General features: G+C 42.0%; 1 protein-coding gene across 3 annotated transcripts in view; it reads right to left on the bottom strand.

Moving 5' to 3' along the window:
• The window catches only part of LOC135104884 (protein-cysteine N-palmitoyltransferase HHAT-like), a 112,282-nt gene that overhangs the window by 84,167 nt on the left and 4,115 nt on the right, over positions 1-24,000 (bottom strand). For 2 of the 3 annotated variants that reach the window (XR_010270579.1, XM_064012609.1), the window contains exons 5-11: positions 22,595-22,816; positions 21,500-21,618; positions 20,755-20,855; positions 19,481-19,619; positions 18,153-18,354; positions 17,022-17,166; positions 16,365-16,488 (exon numbers count right to left, since the gene is read on the bottom strand). Coding sequence is in view for 1 of the 3 variants with exons in the window: in XM_064012609.1 (XP_063868679.1) it covers positions 16,376-16,488; positions 17,022-17,166; positions 18,153-18,354; positions 19,481-19,619; positions 20,755-20,855; positions 21,500-21,618; positions 22,595-22,816 (1,041 nt within the window). In the remaining 2 variants the exon portion in view is untranslated. The remainder of the gene's footprint in view (positions 1-16,364; positions 16,489-17,021; positions 17,167-18,152; positions 18,355-19,480; positions 19,620-20,754; positions 20,856-21,499; positions 21,619-22,594; positions 22,817-24,000) is intronic. The other variant, XR_010270580.1, reaches the window with a different exon arrangement.

Here is a 24,000-nt window from a genome sequence, read left to right on the forward strand (position 1 = left end):
TGACTGACCGACTGGCTGGCTGGCTGGCTGGTTGACTTACTGACTGACTGACTGACTGACTGACTGGTTGGCTGCCTGACTGACTGACTGACTGACTGGCTAGTTGGTTGGCTGACTGACTGACTGACTGACTGACTGACTGATTGACTGGCTGGCAGGCTGACAGGCTGACTGACTGACTGACTGGTTGGCTGGCTGGCTGGCTGGCTGGCTGCCTGACTGACTGACTGACTGACTGGCTGACCGGCTGGTTGGCTGACTTACTGACTGACTGGCTGACTGACTGACTGACTGACTGGCTGACTGACTGACTGGCTGTCTAGCTGGCTGGCTGGCTGCCTGCCTGACTGACTGACTGGCTGACTGACTGACTGACTGACTGACTGACTGGCTGGCTGGCTGGCTGGCTGGCTAGCTGACTGACTGACTGACTGACTGGCTGGCTGGCTGGCTGACTGACTGACTGACTGACTGACTGGCTGACTGGCTGGCTGGCTGACTGACTGACTGACTGACTGACTGCCTGACTGACTGCCTGACTGACTGACTGACTGACTGCCTGACTGGCTGGCTGACTGGCTGGCTGATTGGCTCGCTGGCTGACTTCCTGACTCCCCCTTGACCTTTCAGCAATAACTCTGACCCTCGACCTTCGGGGATAAACACGCGGGTCGTTTTCCTCTGTTAAGCAAGTGACCACTGTCCCTGCTCTCTCTCTCTCTCTCTCTCTCTCTCTCTCTCTCTCTCTCTCTCTCTCTCTCTCTCTCTCTCTCTCTCTCTCTCTCTCATTATTCTGTTTCATAACAGTTTACGTTTTCGTTTTCTTTACCTTTTCACGGTTTATTTCTGTGTTCTAATTATATGCTTATTATATAATTTAATCCTTTAACTCTTATGTTCGTCGTTTGTAAACACTGGGGCCGCTTTAATAAATTGTTGAGATAGACATAAAGGGCAAAAATATGAGGTTAATTTAATCATTGCTAAGCTACAGAAATGTACATTTTAAAAAGTTGTAGTAAAAAAAAAAAAAACCTTATGAATGATGCAGATGATAACAGGAAAGCTAGATTAGCAGTGAAAGGGTTAAATATCATGCTCTCTCTCTCTCTCTCTCTCTCTCTCTCTCTCTCTCTGTGGTTGGTTCTAGGTACAAGTAATCACCACAAGTACATCACAAGTCCCTTCAAGGAAAAGTGAAACATATCCTGTCCTTTAACCACCAAAAAGACCACAATCTGACAGACCACTGAGAGAGAGAGAGAGAGAGAGAGAGAGAGAGAGAGAGAGAGAGAGAGAGAGAGAGAGAGAGAGAGAGAGAGAGAGAGAGAGAGAGAGAGAGAGAGAGAGAGGGGGGGGGGGGAAAACCCTAAATTTGACCTTTTCTTATATGTGTGTATGTTCCTGAATGCATCACACACACACACACACACACACACACACACACACACACACACACACACACACACTACCTTCCTGCTCACAAATATAAACCCTTGCATACAACCTTTTCCTCCCAGCCACCCACGCACCACCGCTCTTCTGCATGCATGACCTGAATGCATGACTCCTCTTCCTCAACACACGCTGGAGTGACTCACGGCTTCCACACGTGACTCCAGGCCTCCACACATGACCCAAGGCTTCCACACGTGACTCAAGGCTTCCACACCTGACTCAAGACTTCCACACCTGATTCAAGGTTTCCACACCTGATTCAAGGCTTCCACACCTGACTCAAGCTTTCATACGTGGGTGAAAGGAATCATATGGTCTTTGTTGGTTTTTCTTTCGTTTAGCTGATAGTAAGTAAATAACAGAGATGACGAGAATAAATTGGTTTCTCTCTCTCTCTCTCTCTCTCTCTCTCTCTCTCTCTCTCTCTCTCTCTCTCTCTCTCTCTCTCTCTCTCTCTCTCTCTCTCTCTCTCTATCTATCTATCTATCTATCTATCTACCTATCAATCTATCTTTCTCCTACTCTTATTTTAATGTTTTTTTCTTTTAAGGTATTTCGGTTTTTTCTTTTTTTCCCTTTGGTCAATCTCTCCGGTACAAAAAAGTAAATAAAATAAAATAAAATAAAATAAAATGAAACAAATAACCATGACAATAAATAAAAAAATAAAAAAAATTAAACGGTCAATACATTCCTTGATTCTTCACTACACTTATTCCTAGTGATATTTCCAAACCAATACACAGCTGTCCACCTACACTGCTTCCTTGCATCACTACACTGTCCCTTATCTTGCCTTCAAAACACTCATGAAAGACGAGTACGTGGGAAGGAGTGTGCTGACGATGGACCAATGAGGCAAGAGAAAGCGAGGAAGATTAAGGAGAAGGTTTATGGATGCAGTGAAAGAAGACAAGCCGGTGATGAGTGTAACGAGAGAGGCACAAGACAGAGTGAGATAAAAATGTGTTATCCCCTAATGAGGCCAGCACAAAGAAGGCACTGTGACCATCCCCTCCACACTTCTTAACTACTACAACATATTCCCACCCGTTAATAAACTGTACACAAAGCAAGAGAGGCGAGACTGAGATGGCGTGGGCGTGTCAAGAGGCGAGGCGAGGAGTGTATGGGGAGGAGGATGCTGGAGATGGATCTACCCAGCAGGAGAAAGAGAGGACGAACTGGGAGAAGGTTTATGGATGCAGTGAAAGAAGACGCTTGTAATGGGTGTGACTTGAGAGAAGAGAGACGATGGAATACATGGGGAGGAGGATGGGAGGAGGATGCTGGAGATGGATCTACTCGGGTGGAGAAAGAGGACGACTAGAAAGGTTTATGGATGCAGTGAAGGAAGACATGCTTGTAATGGGAGTGACTGAGATGGTTGGGGCGTGTCAGGTGTGGCGAGGAGGATGCGGAAGTGGATCTACTCGCCACGAGAAAGACAGGAAGACTTAGAGAAAGTTTATGGATGCAGTAAAAGAAGACATGAGTGTGATGGGTTTGACTGAGGAAGGCGTATAAGACAGAGCACACTGGAGAAGACTGATCCACTGTGGCGACACTTAACGGAAGCAGACGAAGGAACTTACTGAAATATACATCCATCTATAATACAACTGTCACTTAACCCATTCATTACCGGACAATTTCTTCCCATAATCACCTTCAGCTTTTGCATCAATTATCTTTATACCAGTCTCTTGAATAGCTTTCTACCATTGAGAAGACTAAATCAACCTCTTTTGCTCTCTCTTTTTCTGTAAGATCATACAAACATTTAAATTTACAACGCTTTGAATGTTAACTGCAGCTCGTATTCAGAAACGCTTTGCTCTTTCACCACGACTATTTTCAGAGACCACATAAAATGATTAGCTGGGTTCTCAAGAGCGTTTCTCATGCCCATAATGTAGACATTTTATTAATATACTACTGTAATCATAAAAAAAAAACATACTTAAAAACCCGTGTCACTTCAACGAGAGCCTTTTTAAAGTAGTGGAGGTGCGGCGCAGAAGTGTTTCAGAACAATACAGACGAACGCAGCAACAAAAGTCATAACTAAACATTCCGCTCCTTGCTTTACCTTCTCGCCAAGACGCTGCCTATCAACCAGATCAGTCTAGTGGAGGTGTTAGCGCCCAACACACGGCAGCATTCCTACCAGACCCCGTACAACTCCTCCCCCAGTCACCGCCAGCCGTGCAGCGACCGCCAGGGAATGCTAAGTGAATCTAACGTCCACCTCGGGTACTACTCTCGCCTCCAGCACGCCGGGAATACTGAGCAGGGCGTGGGCGGAGTGTTGTAATACCCAACGACTCTTACCGTATTCTGAAACACTTCTGCCCGCACCTCCAATATTAGTTGAAGTGATACGGGTTTTTAAGGATATTATTTTACGGTTACGAGAGATTATGAATATTTCTACATTATTAAAAGGAGAAACACTCTTGAAAATCAGGTTGATATTCTCTATGGCCTTTGAAAATAGTCGTGGTGGGAGAGCAGACCGTTTCTGAATACGGGTCTTGCTGTCACTCTGTCTCCGCCACGTGTTCTGAAACGCTCTGATCCCTCACAAGGTCTGTTCTCAAAGGACACAGCGATGGATAATAAATCTTTGTTAAATTGTACTTAGAATCACGAATCTTTGTTAAGTTATAAGTACAGCCATGAATCTTTCCCTGTAACTAAGTAGAATCGTGAAAACACCCTAGAAAATATTAATATGTTCCACTACATCCTCTTACAAAGAAGTCGAAATATGACGCTGAAATGTTTATTTAAGAATATGAAAGCTGCTGAAGAGAGAGAGAGAGAGAGAGAGAGAGAGAGAGAGAGAGAGAGAGAGAGAGAGAGAGAGAGAGAGAGAGAGAGAGAGAGAGAGAGAGAGAGAGAGAGAGAGAGAGAGAGAGAGAGAGAGAGAGAGAGAGAGAGAGAGAGAGAGAGAGAGAGAGAGAGAGAGAGAGAGAGAGAGAGAGAGAGAGAGAGAGAATTTGGTGCAAGGTTAAGTCTAATATTAACTTATTTGCACTATTACAAGACTGATCAAGTTTAGCGCACGTTTCCATCACGGGATTTTTACATTTGTGCAACTGAATCTAGTGTGTGTGTGTGTGTGTGTGTGTGTGTGTGTGTGTGTGTGTGTGTGTGTGTGTGTGTGTGTGTGTGTGTGTGTGTGTGTGAACGGTTTTACGAGTATATCTGTTCTTTTACAGTGTTGAGTTAATTCTGTAGTGTTCAATACCTTAATACCCAATCATATATATATATTTTTTTCTTTTTCAGTTCATACATATCTCACGCCGCCACTCGTGCACTCAACACATTTTTTTCTCTCCCCCGTCACGAATTCTGGCTCAGCACTACACTCTTTTAAACTCGTTGTGCTGTTCTATTTATTCTATTTATTTTTTTCGTTACAATATAGTTCCGTGTAGCGTTCCAACTGCTCACCTTTACGCCAGCCAGCCAGCCAGCCAGCCAGCCGACACACTCACGTTATCTCGCACCGCTGCCCGTCCCCCACACGCATCACGCACCCCACTGTTGCGTTCTCTACCTCTCAAGACCCGCGTTGTATTCCCAAGCGTTCCGGTGTTACAAGGCTTATAATTCACCAAGGACTTAACGGCGTCTTGTCTCTATACTGATCCGTACTTCTTAATGTTTCGGCGGATCTAGGTTAATAATATTCTATGGATCTTGTGCATCTTATTTCTACTAATTTCAAACATACTTCAACGGCATCTTATTTTTACGGATTTCTAACGCACTTCAGGTCCGTATCTATGAACGTTTCGGTGTCTCAAGGCCAATAATACACTGTGAATCTAATTTCAAGCGCAATTCTGCTCCATATTTCTAAATGTTTCGGCGGCCCAAGGTTAATATTGTTCTATGGACTTAACGACATCTTATCTCTACTAATTTCAAACACAATTCTGGTCCATATTTCTAAACGTTTCTGCGTCTAAAAGTCTATACTCCACAAACTCTCACGGCGTTTTATCACTACTAACTTCAAAGACACTCAAGGTATTCATTTCTAAACGTTTCGGTGTCTGCTCTCTACGTTTCATTGGCTCCAGTGGTGTTGTGGTTTTCAAGGGTGTTTTCATGGTTTCTAGTGATGCTTTATTATTCTGCCCGATCACCTGGAAAAATACCCATGAGAACCCCGGTTTGATAAGGATTTTGCGGGTTCTCAAGGGTGTTCCAAGATTCTAGTGATACTTTAAGAAGGACTCTGCGGGTTCTCAAGGGTGCTTTCGTGATGACGAGTATGGTAATAGTTTAACAAAGAGTTTGCGGATTTTCAAAGGTGCTTCATGATTACGGTGATAGTTTGACTTTTTCTTTTTTTTTTTTTGTGTGTGTTGGATTTTAAGGGATTCTCATAAGTCTAGTGACAGCTTAAACTAGAATTCTCAGGCTTTCCAAGAGTGTTTTCATGATTCTAATGATAGCTTAACAAGGATTTCATATCATTAATGGAGAGAAACAAGGAAAACACCCACCAGAACACGACTCATTATCTCAGAGGCCAATGTAAACAGTCCTCAAGGGAGAACAAAGCGCTTCAAAACACACAGACCTCTGCCTGAACCGTCCCACTTCCCACCTCTCCCAGGACCACTCTGAAACACCTCTGCGCCGCACCTCCACTACACTCAAAATGCTCTGGTTGACGTGACATAGGTCTTTAAGGGCGTTTCTATGGTTCTAGTGACAGGATAACGAGATTTCTACATTATTAACAGGAGAAACACTCTTGAGAACCCGGCTAATCATCTATGTGGTCTTTGAAAATAGTCGTGGTGAAAGAGCAAAGCGTTTCTGAACACCGGGCCCCAGTCTCATCCAGCTCCCCTCGCCTGGACACCCACACTCCCAATGAGCTTATTTTTTTTCCTCCCCCACGCCTCGGTAACAGGAAGGGACGAGAGCACGTGAGCACTCTCCAGGGGCGCGCCTCACTCGCCTCTCTCCAACACTTTGCATGTACCGCTCGGTGTTTGGAGCTGGGACACGCGTGAAGGGTGAATGTGTGTGTGTGTGTGAGTGTGTGTGTTACTAATCTGTCATATTTGTATTTGTTTAGAGGTTTTTATGTTTTGGGGTTTCATTTATTTCTATATTTTTGTTTAGTAATTTGCCATATTTGTATTTATTTACATTTCCCCTACTTTTTTTTTCCAGCGCGCCTTTTATTTTACCAATCTGTCGTACTTGTATTTGCTTAGTTTTGTTTTTCTTTTGTTTTATTTATTTCAATTTGAGTTCAACTTTTTTTTTTCATATTGGTAAGGTGCAGCATTTTTTTTTAATCTTTTTAAATAAACAAAGTCTTATTATGTCATGATAGTTATCTGTATTGTGTTCTATTTGTAAGCTATCTGTGTGTGTGTGTGTGTGTGTGTGTGTGTGTGTGTGTGTGTGTGTGTGTGTGTGTGTGTGTGTGTGTGTGTGTGTGTGTGTGTGTGTGTGTAATGATATATAACAGACGTAAAAATAAGAAAATGCATATTACTAAAGAAATCATAACAACATTGACGAAAATGACAATGAATACTAATGACGATGATGGTGATAATGATGGGGATGTTAATAACCTTTTCCTCCCAAGCCCACAGTGTCCCCACCCCCTTCCCCCTTCCCCCTCCTCTCCCACAAAGAAGCGTGTCTCGCCAAATGAATCTGTCACCACAACGTAATTAGGTTTCCAATTTTACATCAAACCTCAACCCAGTGTTCGAAGTTTCCCCACCCCCCCCAAACCCTTTCATTAACCCTTCCACTGCTGTGCTCGTCCTTTTCTTTTCCTTTCTTTTCTTTTTTTTTTCATTTTTTCTACATTCAAAGCACAGTATAAAGGGGGAAAATTAAGAAAGAAAAATGTAGGTTACTTTTTTTTTTCTTGTTTTGACGAGATAACAATTTTTCAGGGCAAGTCATTATTTAGTTGATTTTTTTCTTTTCTTTTTACTCTCTACGTACTTTTGGCTGGAAAAAAAAAAAATAGATGTCTACAAAGTTGTGACTGCAGAAATACTTAAAAGACTGTACTACAAAAGCGAGTATCTAAAAAGTTGTAATCGACCACGAAGAAATATTAGACCTACTAGTGAAAGACTCAAAAGCATCGTATTCATTGCTAACACTTTAGGTTGCCACCCCATTACAGTATCAGCACCATTAGTCATCACCACTACCGGCACCACTACCATTCACCACCACCACCTCACCACTGCCACCACTCTCAAAGGCCACAGAGATGACTAGCCAGATTCTCTTGATGTTCTTCCTCCAACAGTACAACACCCTTCTCAAATAATCACTAGAAGCATCAAAACACCCTTAATGTCAGAAACTTCCCCTATAGCCTGTTTTACCCTTTGTCTGCTACTTGCCACATCTTTCTTTCATTACTAATCACTCTGAGACGTCTTTACTCGTTCTGCAGCCACCTCCAAGCTTTAAACCGGGTAGAAATTGCATAATCTATTCTCTTTCATCCCTTCCTTCCTTGTAGATGCTTATATTTAACGCATTACTTATGGTGCCGTTAACTGTCTCGTATCCCAGTGAAAGGGTTAAATACAAGTCGAGATGAGACACCCAAACATTTGAGAATATGGACAAAAGAACAAAGCCGACTCTCCCTCCAGCCCACCTCTTCCTTTTTCCTCTGTGTTCTTCCGCCAGGTGTCGCCACAGAAGATCAACCTTCTCCAACCCACTCTGTCTTCTGCACCTCCCTCAGTCACACCCATTACAAGCATGTTTTTTACTGCATCCATAAACCTTCTCTCAAGTCTTCCCTTCTTTCTCCTGCCGGGTAGATCCACCTCCAGCATCCTCCTTCTCACACACTCCTCGTCTCTCCTCTTAACACGCCCTCCACGTGTTCTGAAATCGCTAGCTATCTTGCCTGTATTTCGAAACGCTTAGGGATCTCAACAACAACAACCGCAACAACAGCAGCAGCACCAGCACCAACAACAACTGCTGAAAGGCTCTTAGTATCCTAGAGCGGGTGGAGCTTATGGCAATCCGTCCACTAATTCGTAAAGTCTATCCGATGATCGTCTTTAACATACATAAATCATTACCAGAGAGAGAGAGAGAGAGAGAGAGAGAGAGAATGGTTGGGCTTTTTACTTCCCTTGTGTTTCAAATTTAATAAAAATGTGTGTACCAGACCCATCTCACTCAGTCTCCCCTCTCCCTCCCTCCATAACCCACAGTACAGTTTTCCGCACATTTTCATCATGGGATTGAACATTTGAGCGGCAGAGTCTTGCGTGTGCCTGCGTGAATTATTATTTTTATATTCCTGCTTTTATATTTACATTTTTTTTTCACATGATTAAGTCGAGTTTGCAATGTCCAATCTTTCAGTAACAAAACAATATATATTTTGTCTTTAAACTTGTGTACATTGCCTGCACACACCGCGCACTCCGGTAATGCATTTCAATAACCTAATACTCATCACATCTCATCGGAAACAATATTTTCAAACGTTTTAGCCTCAAACTCAATTATTTTTTAACAGACTATTTTGCGGTGGAAATTGTTGAGGCTTCCAGGGACGTTTTCGTGATTCTGATAGTAGTTTAACAAGGGACACCCACTGACGCTAGGAAATACACGCTAGAGAACCCGGCTAAGATCATTTATGACATTTGTAATTCTGGGGAGACAACAAAGGTAAATTTATCAGCATGTCCCCACTTTAGGGCATAGACTGTTCTCGTATATATATTAGCAGTAGAAAATAATAAATAAATAAACATCTAGCAGAACCCGACTAAACGTCTCTGCCATTTGTAAGTTCCTGGCGAGAGAGCAAAGGTAAATTTACCAATATGTCCTCACTCTAAACGCACCTGTATTTGCCAACAGCAGAGAGAGAGAGAGAGAGAGAGAGAGAGAGAGAGAGAGAGAGAGAGAGAGAGAGAGAGAGAGAGAGAGAGAGAGAGAGAGAGAGAGAGAGAGAGAGAGAGAGAGAGAGAGAGAGAGAGAGAGAAACACCCCTGAGAACTCTAAAAAGCATCTATGGCATTTGTAAGTTCCTGATGAGAGAGTAAAAGGTAAAATTTTCACTATGGTCTTACTCTAAACGCATGACTGCACTCGTATTTGCTAACACACACACACACACACACACACACACACACACACACACACACACACACACACACACACACACACACACACACACACACAAATAAAATAAAGTAAATAAAATAAATAAACAAATAAAATAAAACAAAATAAAATATAAATAAATAAATAAAAACTTGAGGACACGACTACAGAACTATATACTGTGGTATCTGTAAACCCGGTGAGAGAAGAAAAGGAAATTTATCGTCACGTTCTCACTTAGAATGCATGGACTGTACTGGTGTTGACATCAGCAGTACCGGTTAGTACCAGCCGGTGTTTGGAGCACGAAACCGTCAACCCTTAACACGTGGCGGTCCCTATTGTATTCAGAAAAGCTTCACTCTCACACCGACTATTTTCAAAGGTCACTGAGATGATCAGCCGGGTTCTCAAGAGTGTTCCTCCCGTTAATAATGTAGAAATCCTGTTAATGTCACAAGAGCCATAAGAACATCCTTAAAAATCCTTAAAAACCAAGTGTATCTTCAACCAGAGCCTTTGGGACGTAGAGGGGGTGCGGCGCAGAAGGGTTTCAGAATATGGTTCAATATATAAAGAATCAAAAAAAGTATCTGCTCCCGCCTGCCAGTCTCGTCCCAAGGGAGTAATGATTCTCTACTATAATTGGTGTTAGGTGTATGAGTCAGTCTGTCCGGCGTGCTTGTGTATGAGTGTGATGTAATACAACCGGCGCTGGTGTTTTGGTGTTCACTGCGCGTGTTTGGTGTGTGTGTGTGTGTGTGTGTGTGTGTGTGTGTGTGATGAATACTTTATTACTTGATACGTTTGGTTCGTTTGTTGAAGTAGTATTGCATGTATAGAGAGAGAACTATGAAACCATGCTATCGTTGTCACGTCATCATGTCAGCATCATCTTTCTCATCATCACCATCACCACTAGTCACCTCTACAATGATTGCATCATTAATCATCACCATCAGCACTATTATCACTCATCACTACTAACTCACCATTATCATCACTAAACATCATCCCCTTCTTATCATCATCATCGTCGTCATCATTAGCCACCACTATCACCACCACCACCACCACCACTACCAATCATCCTCACCACCTCATCATCACTGTCATCACTCTCAACACCAACCGCTCCCTTATCATCACCAGTAGCCACCGCTATAATATACATCATCATTAATCATCGCCACCACCACCACCACCACCATTCATCACACCTCACTACTGTCACCATAAGTAATTCTCGGTAGCCAGTGTAAGTCAAATAAAATACCAATCTTTCTCAGCCATTTCATACGAACACAAGAAAATAAGGGAAGCTGCAGGAAGCCATCGGGCCTACATGTGGCAGTCCCTATTATAAAACATATCTACCCATTTCCACCTACCATCCCTAACAACCTGATCACTGACTCCATTCCATTCATCTACCACTATCTGAGAACCTATTCCTTCCTCTCTCTCGTAACTTTAACCAGCTTGAACCGATTATTTCTTGTCCTTTCCTGATTATCGATCCTGAGAATTTTGATTAGGTCCCCACACGCATCCTCACTTCTACTCGCCTATTCCAGTCAGCCCTACTGAATGTTCTGATCCTTCCTCTCTACTAACAAGGCTCTTGTCTTCCTATCAATCTTGGAAATTATCAGTTTTTGTTAAGTATTTTTATTGCTTAACCATCTACATACATCTGTTCCTTCAATGGTAGTCTAAATATTCTTTGTTTATATTTTCTAATCAATGACTTTTTTTCCTTGTCTCTTTATTCAAGACACAAAATTAATCCATTGTTGTTATTATTTACAATCTCCATTCATCACTCTACAGACAGAGTCTAAAACTTGATTCCAGGGCAAAACACAAGAAACGCATTGTGTGTGTGTGTGTGTGTGTGTGTGTGTGTGTGTGAGAGAGAGAGAGAGAGAGAGAGAGAGAGAGAGAGAGAGAGAGAGAGAGAGAGAGAGAGAGAGAGAGAGAGAGAGAGAGAGAGAGAGAGAGAGAGAGAGAGAGAGAGAGAGAGAGAGAGAGAGAGAGAGAGAGAGAGAGAGAGAGAGAGTAGAAAAAAAAATTGGAGAAAAAGAAATGAGTAGAAAGGAAAAAAGACAAGAAAACCAGCAAATAAAGTTTTTTTCTCAGACAGACCTGACCTAGCTTGTGACCTGTTTTCAAGAAAGGGGAGTGACACTACTGGAGCATGACCTACAACCTTACCAGGTCAATAAATTCTTACAGGGTGAGGGATAGGGATGACCTCACCTCTGACTTTTCACCACAATGCAAGGGAGACATTTTTTTCCAGCAGTGTTTGGGGAGAAAAAGATAGAAAAAATTGCATGTTGGTCAAATATTTCATACCCCGACCTAGATTGCTTTCCTGTTCCCACACAATGCAGAGGTTGTGAGGGTTGGCTTAGGTTGGGTTAAGTTTGGTCAGGTTTGGTTAGGTTAGGTTAGGTCAAGTTAGGGTAGGTTAAGTTATGTTGGCTGATGTTAAGTAGTTAGGTTAAGTAAGATTAGGTTAAGTCAGGTTAGGTTTGGTTAAGATTGGTTAGGTTAACTTAGGTTTGGTTAGGTTAGGTTAGATTAAGTAAGATTAGGTTAAGTTACATTAGGTTTGGTTAGACTAAGTAAGGTTAGGTTAGATTAAGCTAGGTTAGATCTGTGGGAAGTGGATGAGGGGATGGCAAAGGTCAGGATGGGTCAGTCAGAAGTGGATGAAGGGATAAGAGAGGTCAGGATGGGTCAGTGGGAATTGGATGAAGAGATAAGAGAGGTCAGGATGGGTCAGTGGGAAGTGGATGAAGAGATAAGAGAGGTCAGGATGGGTCAGTGGGAAGTGGATGAAGAGATAAGAGAGGTCAGGATGGGTCAGTGGGAAGTGGATGAGGGGATGGCAAAGGTAAGAATAGGTCAGTGCGGAAGAGGAATGGACAGATGGTAAGTAGGATAAGATGAGATGAGATGAGATTTCACAGTAGAGATCAGTAAAGCTCAGTAAGGATCAGCAAGTCAACAGGGATCAATGAGTTTGTGAGTTTCATTATTCAGCATAAACAAGTGAAGATAATGCAGTAAAAAAAAAAAATAAATAAATAAATAAAAAGTTAAAATATTCAGTGCATGTATAGTTTTTGAGTCTACATATGTGTGTGTGTGTGTGTGTGTGTGTGTGTGTGTGTGTGTGTGTGTGTGTGTGTGTGTGTGTGTGTGTGTGTGTGTGTGTGTGTGTGTGTGTGTGTGTGTGTGTGTGTGTGTGTGTGTGTGTGTGTGTGTGTGTGTGTGTGTGTGTGTGTGTGTGTGTGTGTGTGTGTGTGTACAGTTGCATTTCAGGAAGGGAGAGGAGAAAGGGAAGGAAGAAAAGAGAAAGAGTGGTTCTGAAAGGAAGATGGACAGGAGTGTGGAGGGGAGAGGGAGGAAAGCAAGAGCAGTCTGGAGAAAGATGGACAGGGAGGGGCTGGAATGTAATGGTGAAGCTTAAAAACACATGCCAGAGAGAGAGAGAGAGAGAGAGAGAGAGAGAGAGAGAGAGAGAGAGAGAGAGAGAGAGAGAGAGAGAGAGAGAGAGAGAGAGAGAGAGAGAGAGAGAGAGAGAGAGAGAGAGAGAGAGAGAGAGAGAGAGAGAGAGAGAGAGAGAGAGAGAGAGAGAGAGAGAGAGAGAGAGAGAGAGAGAGAGAGAGAGAGAGAGAGAGAGAGAGAGAGAGAGAGAGAGAGAGAGAGAGAGAGAGAGAGCAAAACAACAGGCAGAATATACATGGAAAATAGAGATGAAGGAGGAAAGAGGATGAATAAAAGAGATTGACAAGGATGAAATAAAGAGAGGAGGAAGGAGGTAAGAAAAATGTGAAAGGAAAGAACAGTAAGTGAATGAAAGAAACAGACTGACAAGGAGGAAGACGAGGAGGAGGAGGAAATGGAAGGGAGAGAAATAAGAAAAGTGGGAGAGGAAAGAACAGTGATGGATAGATATATATATATAAAAAAAAAAAAAAAAGACAAGGAGAGGAAATAATGGGAAAAAAATTAAGAGAAATGGGAAGGGAAAGTACGGGAGAGTAGGTAATCCTGGCTGATGGGTAAGGGAGGATAGCTGGATGAATTTCAAGGAGCTTCAGTATCCACAGAAGCCTCCAGCATCGCCAGGCCTGTCAAAAACATTACGGGAACTGCTAAGGTATGTTGGATGTACTACTACCGGGAATGACTCTTAGCTTGGAATAAGAAATGCAGGAAAAAAATAATAAATAAATAAATAAATAAATAAAAGTAATAATAATAAAAATAAATGAAAAATAAAACTGGTGAACTATTTTGACAGCATAGAAAAGTGTTAATCCTCAGGTAAAAAATAAATTAAATAAAAAAATAAATAAATAAATAAAATAAAATAAAAAATAAATAAAACAGGTGAACTATTTTGACAGCATAGAAAAGTGTTAATCCTCAGGTAAAAAACAAATAAGTAAATATATATATATATATATATATATATATATATATATATATATATATATATATATATATATATATATATATATATATATATAATTAGATTAAATTAAATAATAATAAATATAAATAAAAGAACACAGTTTTGGAGTTTCATCACTCAGGCTTATACCATGTTGGAGTTTTCTCAATAGCATACCATGTTGGAGTTTTCTCAATAGCATACCAATATACACTCACACACACACACACACACCTTCAGCCTCCAATCCCCTTGTTCCCCTATCCTCTCCTCTTTAATCCCTCCTCCCACTGCCCTTCCTCCCTCCCCACCAGAAGCCTTAACCCTGCCAATAAGTCAATCCTGTGTGAAGACAAAGTGAGAGTTTCAAGGCCATTCAGCTTTTTTGGGGGTGACTGTACTTGTGGTCATTGGTAAACATAAATCTATGGTATATTGATAAGTTACACTCTCAATTATGCATGTACAACCTAAAACCTTCTCTGCAGTGTGAGGGATCATATTGTTTCCCTCCTGTGAAGTGCATGGCAATTGTTTTGTGCTGTGGTCATAACTGGGAAACAAAACTGAGCTGGATATGATTCCCTAAATCCTGGAGATGTTGTGAGATATTTGGTTGCAATGTTACATACTCCATTACAAATGTGCAAATATATACAAAATGCATATAATGCATATAATAATATAAATAGTAATATGAAATATGTATAATACCAAATACCTATTATTACTACTGTAACAATTACTATAAATACTGCTGCTAATACTACTACTACTCCTACAATAACTTAACTATCATTCTTATTGCACTTTAAGAAATCAATAAAACTGCTATAAAATCAGCAATAATAGTAATAAAGATAATATCAACAATACTAATACAAATAATCATGATGAAATGAAATCTGATAACATGCAGCACCTCATGTCCTACATAGTTTCCTCACAAACAATCCCATCTTTGCCTCAGCCCAACACATGTAGAGATGTATTCACTAGCAATAAACAAAGATCACATACAGTACATACTATGCATATAACTAGCGGCTGTGAGCGGTTGCTTGTCTGTGTGAGGATAACACAGACAAGTTCAGTAATGCTTTCACTGCTAAGGATAACAAGACACTGATTTCACTTGAGCAACCCTATACACCTACAGTAGGCACCTGACAGCTTCTTGCAGCTTCCCACATTTTCATATGTCATGATTTTACAGTATAGAACTAAAATTACAAACAAAGGCATAAGGTTTGTATCACCCTGCATTACTCCATCACGTCCTTTGCTGCCAGTGATGTCTTTCAAAACTGTACTTTAATTTACACAACAACAATAATCCAGATTTTTTTTACTTACTTATTTTCTAAAGGGGTACTGGCCTACAAAAAAAAAAAAAAAAAAAAAAAAAAAAAAAAAAACCCACCCACTGAGGAGCTATTGCAGTCACAGGGTTTAAGTTTAAGTGACTGGAGTACCTATCATGTGATGAGGTAATTCAAATACTATACAAGGGAATGACAATACAATGCCTTCATCACATTACGTCCCTCTGTCACAAGCTGAACATTGTACATGGACTGATGTGAATGAACTGACAGCAATGTAGAATTAGTTCCATGTAGTTTTGATAGTATGAAAAGGACTTGCAGTGGGATGGAAGGGTAGAGTGTTGCAGTGTGTGTGTGAGAGAAATGGGTGAGAGGGCAAGGCAAGGATTAGGTCATGCAAGAAGGGAATGTAGGGACAGGATTAAATGCATCCCTTTCTGTTAAACCTATCTTCTTTAGGGATTTTAGCAATAAGCATTGAAAATAGATGGATAAGTAGATAGAAAAAAAAATTGCATCCATGTGAACAAATCCTACAACACTATAACCACAAGCAGCAGTACCAATGTCAGCAAGGAGGGAATGAAGAGAGAGAAATAAATACAGCCTATCTTCTTCAGGAACTTAGGAATAGGTGTCAAATATAGGTAGATAAATAGATCATAAACAATTGTATCTCTGTAGCAACCTAACCTAACCTAGCCACACACCAGGGAGAGAAATAAATGCATACTCTTCTGTTACACCTATCTTCTTTGGGAACTTAAGAATAGGTGGCAAATATAGGTAGATTAATAGATAATAAACAACTGCATCTCTGTAGCAACCTAATCACACATTAAGCAGCAATATCAGGCCCTCCCTCAGTGCTGCATGCCACAGACAGGTTAGTAAATGACCCACAAGCAGGTTAATGAACACAGGCAAGCCACACTCACCACCGGGCGGCCTAGGACAGCTTGAGCCTCTCCTTCTGCCGCATCTTCCAGTTCTGCAGCTCCATGCTACACTGGCCCAGGCAGAACATGAAGAAGAAGGTGCTGAGGGTGCAGTGAGGGAAGCCTGCGGAGACGTGGGAGGTCAACGTGACTTTGGGTGTAGAAGTAAGGGAATTTTCTTCTGTTTTTTATTCCTTATGGTAATGAAGGAAGATCAAGATTAAACATACATACTATTGAGAAAACTAACCTGGTATAAGTCTTAGTGATAAAAATGCAAAACTGTGCCTTTTTTTTTTTCTGAGGACTACCTAACACTCTTATGCTGTCAAAATAGTTCACCCGTTTTCTGTACTTTTTTTCCCATGCATTTCTTACACCAGGTTAAAGCTTTTCCAAGAGTACATACATACACTCACTCACGCTCCTCTTTGCCTCTACTGTTTTATTCATATCTGTTTCCCTGTTTAACATAAGGAATTATTATTGATCCCTTTACACTGAATCAATAGAAATGCTGGTGATTCCCTCTACCCTTCACCTCTCTCTCTCTCTCTCTCTCTCTCTCTCTCTCTCTCTCATTCTTTCTGTCTATATTTCTACACAATGCTTCTTGTCTCCAAACTCACACACACACACACATATGCACACACTCACCCGTCACAAATATCCTGTTGGTGACAGTGACAGCATTCTCAAGGTTAGATAGGAAGATGGTGAGGGCAGCCAGAGAGGGCACATACAGCCCCACTGCTGCCAGGCCCAGGAACCTCCGCCGCCACGCCCCCCGCAGCCACCGGTCCTGGGAGGGGGAGGAGGGGATGCATGAGTTTTTCCATTTGATATTCGTATTTTCCCTCCTCCTTTTCACTTATCAGCAGAAGTTAGAGGATGAGAATTACTATATTTCCTGCCATATAAGATGCACTGGAGTATGATATGCATGTACAATTTGGCAAGATGTATTTTAGGAAAAATTAGAAACTACATTGTTTTTATTACTCTTATTCTTAGTCATATTTCCTTTAATATTAATTCAGAATCATAAAAATTGCCATAAGAAGTGCCTATCCTTCTCCTCCGCAGTGGTCTTATTGTCCAAGCGGTTGGTGTTTTACCTCAGCATGGACAGCCTTTTCACCCTTTTTTTCTGATTTTTACTGCCCTTGATCAGATGTCCTCTAACCCTCCCCCCAAAAAAAAATAAAAAATAATATAAATAATAATAACAAATGAATAAAATAAAAACAGGAAAGATTAAAAGAACAGGATGGAATAACAAAACACCAACACCAACTCATCTAGCAAGGTGGCTTGTGTGTGTTTGTTATGCTGGACAAAGTACTGGCCACAACTCACCCACCCACACCTCCATCTTGTCTGGCCCATCTGCACATCACTGCTCCCTCTAAATCTCTAAAGAAATATTATTCAACTGTGCCCTAAGAGTTCCAAAAATGTGGACAAAACTGGGTATCTGTCTGTATCTGTTTCTTTCCCTTTCTCTCCCTGTCTCACCATCAGGCCCTGTACTGTGGCAGCCTGGCTATGTCATCTCTCCATCTCTCTCTCTCTCTCTCTCTCTCTCTCTCTCTCTCTCTCTCTCTCTCTCTCTCTCTCTCCCTCTGTCCTTCAGCTCCCAGGCCCTGTATGCCATCACTCTGGCAACAAGTTCCCTCCCCCTCTGTATCTTTGTCTCCATCACCCTGGCTACAAGTTCCCTCCCCCTCTGTATCTTTGTCTATCTCCCTCCTTCCTTTCCTCCCTTCCTCTCTCCTCCCATCTCACCTCCCAGGCCCTGTACTGCGGCAGCCTGGCAATGTGGTCGGCCAGCTTCTCCACCACCACACCTAGGAAGTTGATGGCAGCCCACCAGAAGATCTGTGCCGAGACTCCGTGCCAAACATAGACGAAGGTGAAGACGAGGGCCGTGCCTTGGAGCTGACGGGCTAGGCTGTTGTCCGCACCCACCCACGGGATATAGATGTGTCTGTTGGAGTGGAGAGGGTGAGAAGGACATGGGTGTGGAAGGAATGGGAGAGGGTGAGGGATGGGAAGGGAGCTTATTTCTGAATGATTGGCTGAGTTATATGATGATTCTTGAAACTGAAGAAAGACTGGAAGGGTTGTTCTGGATGTAGATGTGTCTGTTGGGAGAGTAGAGAGGGAGAGGGAGAGGGAGAGGGTGAGGGTGAGAGAAGGAGCACAGGGTGAGAGGGAGAGATGGGATAGGGAGGGTAAGGGGAGGGGAAGCGAGAAAGAGAGGAGGAATGAGAGAGGGTGAGAGAGAGAAAGATAGGGATGGGAAAGCAAGAGAGAGAGAAGGAGGAAGGGATGAGAGAGGGTGAGAAAGAGGGAGAGGGATGAGTGAGGGATTTTTAATGTCTGGGAGAGATTTAAGAATTTGAATTATTCTTGAAATGAGATCTTGACATTGAAGAGAGATCAGGAAAGTCTTGTTCTGGATGGGTTACATTTACAAAGAGTTACCCAAGTTTTTGTATATGAGTGTGTCTATCAATGAGTGAAAGAAAAGAAAAAGAAAAAAAAGTGAATTACAGTATAAATTTGGCCCCTTAATACTATAAATATCCAGGTATTCTCTCTACAATCTACAAATACATAAGTGTACACCTAATGCGCGCACACACACACACACACACACACACACACACACACACACACACACACACACACACACACACCAAACTATCCCAAACCATTCTTCAACCTTCCACACAGTTCCTATCCTCCACTCTGCACTCCCTTACATTTTATGAATCCTTCTTATCTAATTCAACATATTCTGATGCCTCTTGGAACAAAAGTCTCTATTTGGTGCTGTCCATACACAATCCTTCTCATCCCTGCAAAACTTTCTTAGACCTCTGTCCCACCTATTGAACATTTTAACATTCCTATTACCTCTGTTCTCTCCCTTTCTCTTTCTCAAGCATTCCAACACTGCCTCATTATTTCACACACACACACACACACACACACACATACACTCTACAATCTATATCTCTCTCTAACTCTATCTCAAGCCATCCAACACTATTCTCCCACTTCATAAGACATCCCCTGCCCACACATCCACCCCAACACACACACACTTGAGCATGAAGCGATAGAGTCCATGGTCGAAGTAGCGCCACACATCAGAGAAGCGATAAGTCATGAGGGTGCAGCGAGGGTGCCGAGGTGGATCATAACCCTCAACACGCGCCAGGACTGAGGGAAGACCATACAGCACTGCAAGGAGGAGAGGGAGTCAGTGTACTGGTGTTGAGAGAGAGAGAGAGAGAGAGAGAGAGAGAGAGAGAGAGAGAGAGAGAGAGAGAGAGAGAGAGAGAGAGAGAGAGAGAGAGAGAGAGAGAGAGAGAGAGAGAGAGAGAGAGAGAGAGAGAGAGAGAGAGAGAGAGAGAGAGAGAGAGAGAGAGAGAGAGAGAGAGAGAGAGAGAGAGAGAGAGAGAGAGAGAGAGAGAGAGAGAGAGAGAGAGAGAGAGAGAGAGAGAGAGGCAGAGAGAGAGAGAGAGAGAGAGAGAGAGAGAGAGAGAGAGAGAGAGAGAGAGAGAGAGAGAGAGAGAGAGAGAGAGAGAGAGAGAGAGAGAGAGGTTTGAGAGGGGTGGTGGTGGTTATGGTGTGTGAGGGATATGAGAAAGCTGGTATGGGGGTTTGTTTGGGGTGTGTGAAAGAAAGGAATGGCAGGAAAAGAGAGTTTTAGTTAGCTGGTGTTTTTGGGAAGGTACAAGGAAGATTTTAATGAGTGTTCAAGAGGGATGTGTGAGGGAGAGGTGAAGATAAGCATTGGGGCTTTGATTAGGGTGTGTGAAGGAAAGAGGGATGTGAGGGATGCGTGTGGTGTTGTAGATGGGTGTGGATGATTGGAAAAGAGGATGTGAGGGATGCATGTAGTGTTGTAGATGGGTGTGGATGATTGGAAAAGAGGATGTGAGGGATGCGTGTAGTGTTGTAGATGGGTGTGGATGACTGGAAAAGGAGATAGTAAAGATAGGTTAGGTATTCTGTAAAGGGAGGAGCAGAAGAAACTGATGGAAAAAAGAATGATGAGAAGACACCATAGAGAGATAGACAAAAAAGAGGAAGGGAGACAGAAACATAATGAAAATAAAAAGAAAGAAATACATATTATTGCCATAACACATTATAGATCTTCTCCTTTGAAACAGACACTCCTTGAGAAACACACACACAAAAAAGGAAGCATTACAACAAACAAAATAAGATAACACCACCACCTCCTCACACACAAACGTCTTAATACTAAGCTGGATAATAACACAGATAAAAAGCCACAACAACACAAACCAATTCAAACTCAGTCCACCACAAGGTAAACATACGAAACACACACACAAACACTCACCCACATACTTGAGTTGCAGGAAGGCAGTGAGGAAGTACACAAACCCAGCCAGTGACCACGAACTCATTTTCTTCACCAACTCTGGCATGAAGTGGAGGGAGCTGTAGGGAGAGAGGGAGAGAGAGGTGAGAGTGAGTATGACAGATGCAGGGAAGGAGAGAGTGACGCAAGGTAGTGATAGAGAAAAGGGAGTGATGAAAAGGAGAGATGGAAGTGATGAGAATGAGAGACACAAGGAAGGAAAATGAAGGGAGCTGGTGATATAAGACTGTGAATGAAGGAAGGAAGGAAGGAATAATGAGAATAAGAGATACAGGATCAGACGGAATAAGAAGGGTGATGAAATAAGACATAAAGAATGAGAGAATAAAGTGATAAGAATGAGAGATGTGGATGCAGAGAGAATAAAAAAGGGGTTGATGAGAGACAGAGAATGAGAGAAGGAAGGAATAATGAGAATGAGAGATGAGGGGTAGAGGGAATAAGGGAAATAAAATAAGAGACATAAAAATGAGAAAGAAGGATGAGAATGTGAGGTGTATGAAGAAGCAATAAAGGAGGCAGAGAAAGAGGTGGAGTGTACTAGATATGTAGGGGAGGAGGAAACAAAAAACAGCAAAACAAAGAAAACACCATGTATATAATATCAGCTCTAGAAACCTCCCATTTTCTTACCCAATCCACCCAGTCCTCTCCAATCCACCTCCCTCATCTACTCCCCTCCACTCCCCAACCCTCAACTTACTGGGCATAGAAGTGGAAGAGGAGGAACTGTGTAAGACCCAACCACCACACGAAGCGGAGGATCTGGAGGCCCGTCCAAACCACTCGCCGCAAAGTCCACATACGGTACGGCTCCGACAGCTGTATGGATGACGCGGGTGGGTGATTAACAAGTGGAGGGTGACTGATTAAACCTTTCACTCTAAGACAGCTTTTCTTGTTCTGCAGCCACCTCCAAATACTGTACTGACAAGAAATTGCAAAATGTAATTTTTTTTATGCCCTTCTTTCCTGTAGATGCTTAGAAATACTCCTTACAATGCTTCTAGTGGAGTGAATGCTTGCCTATCAAAGTGGAAGGGTTCATGGGTGGACTAATGAGTGAAGGGTGGAAATACGTAGCTGTGTTCAATGAAGTGCATGCAACTGTTACTGATGGGGAGTTGAAAAAGTGTGGAAAGTTAAGACTTGTTTGAGAAGCAGATGAATTAGATTTAGCAAGACACACCTCAGATACACTTAACTTACAACCCCCTACTCTCAATCATTCATTCAATACCCAGACACCTTATATTCCTTACAGGCGGGGTCTATGATAAGAATTCTGCAGGGTAAGAGACAAATGCCTTAAAAACAGGGCAGCTGAGAAGTGACTGATGACTTAACTCCTTCATTGCAATATACAACACCTCACAACACTCAAAGCAATGAAATCTTAATAAATATCAGCAGGAAAGGAAAAAAAAAGTTAATCAAAAGAACAGTTAGCCATTTTTAACAAGTATAATGCTTAGAGATGGCTGTGGAGCAAGAAAGATCTCAGAATGGCTGGTAATTAGGGAAGACCTTACCAAATTGTAGGAGAAATGTTAAACTGTAAATAACCCAGATCTTTATTCAAACACCCATATCCCTAACAGGAGGAGCCATGATAGAGTTCTGCAGGGAAAGAAACAAATGCCTTATAAACATGACAGCTGAGAAATGAATGACTTAAAACCATACAAAACCCAGATCTTTACAACACCCATACACATCCACAAGACAAAACACACAAGCAAGACACAAATCCTGGATTACAACAACCACTCAAGCACAAACACAGGACAGCACCCACCCCAGCTCTGAAGTCCGTGTAAGGCATGTAGGGCCCTGTGCAGAGGAAGGGGAGGTAGAGGCAGTAGCCGAGGAGGGTTGTGAGGAGGGGGACGGGAGGCAGGCGGGCGTAGGGGTCAGTGTCGCAAATCTCCAGGCTGAAGCTGAGAGAACGGAGGATGATCCATGCCACCATCACCGACACCTTGTAGTCCCCCTCAGGTGTGTCCTCCACCCATGCCTCCTGCAGGGGTGTGTGGCTCAGTACAGGTGTTTCTTTTTCTTTTTATGTAAGAGGGGCACTGGCCAAGAGCAACAAAAAGAGGAAAAAAATGGCCCACTAAGGTGCCAGTCCCTAAAGAAAGGTAAAAAAATGTCATTAAAATTGGAGGATAAGTATCTTGAAACCTCCCTCCTGAAAGAGTTAAAGTAAGAGGAAGAAGGGAATACAGAAGCAGGAAGGGAGTTCCAGAGTTTACCAGAAAAAAGAATGAATGATTGGGAATACTGGTTAATTCTTGCATTAGAGAGGTGGATATAATAGGGGGTGAAGAAAAGTAGAAAGTCTTGTGCAGTGAGGCAGTGGGAAGAGGGGAGGCGTGTAGTTAGCTAGCAACACCAGAAGAGCAGTTAGCAAGAAAATAGCAGCAGAAGATAGCAAGATGTGCAACACTACAGTGGTGAGAGAGGCTGAAGACAATGTGGTGTGTGTAGTCATTGTTTGGGTGTTTGTGGTGTTCTATTGTGTGTGGTGCTGTATTCAGTCCTTGTTTGGGTGTCTGTGTGTGTGTGTGTGCATATGTACAAGTGTCTGAGTGTATGCAGGTGTTGAATGTAAGTGTAAGTAAGTCTATATATGAACAGGTGTGTGTGTGTGGTGTGGCTATACAGGTGTGTGTGTGTGTGGGATGTGTATTTATCAATTCATATCTATTTCTTGCGTTTTTCACAGGATGGAGTCAAGCTTGTAATGTTCTATCTTTCAATGTGTGTGTGTGTATGTATGCACCACTGTATAGCTTGATGGCTTTTTTGTGTGTCTTGTATATCTTAATGTTTTTCCAATATCTGCTTTATTTCCATTATCTCAAATATGAATCCTATTTTTACAGAATCATTTAATTTAGTTATCCTGTGATGATACACTGATTAATATTCTTGGCTATCATAACTTATTTACATGTTTAGCAAGCAAGAAATGGATTACTGATGTAATATTAAACACACTGAATTATAATATTTGTGTGGCCAGTTTTCCTACTACTTCCTCAGCAGTGAGTCATGTTAAAATGCAGTTACAATATTATAACAGCCACAGAACTATATGTACAATAAACCACACTTATCAAAATATCAACCTTTACAACCATATCAGTCAGGTAAACAATATTCAGCTTACATTAAACTTTCCAGTAATATTATGATGTT

Source organism: Scylla paramamosain, chromosome 11 (assembly GCF_035594125.1).
Source record: "Scylla paramamosain isolate STU-SP2022 chromosome 11, ASM3559412v1, whole genome shotgun sequence".
Classification (NCBI taxonomy): domain Eukaryota; kingdom Metazoa; phylum Arthropoda; class Malacostraca; order Decapoda; family Portunidae; genus Scylla; species Scylla paramamosain.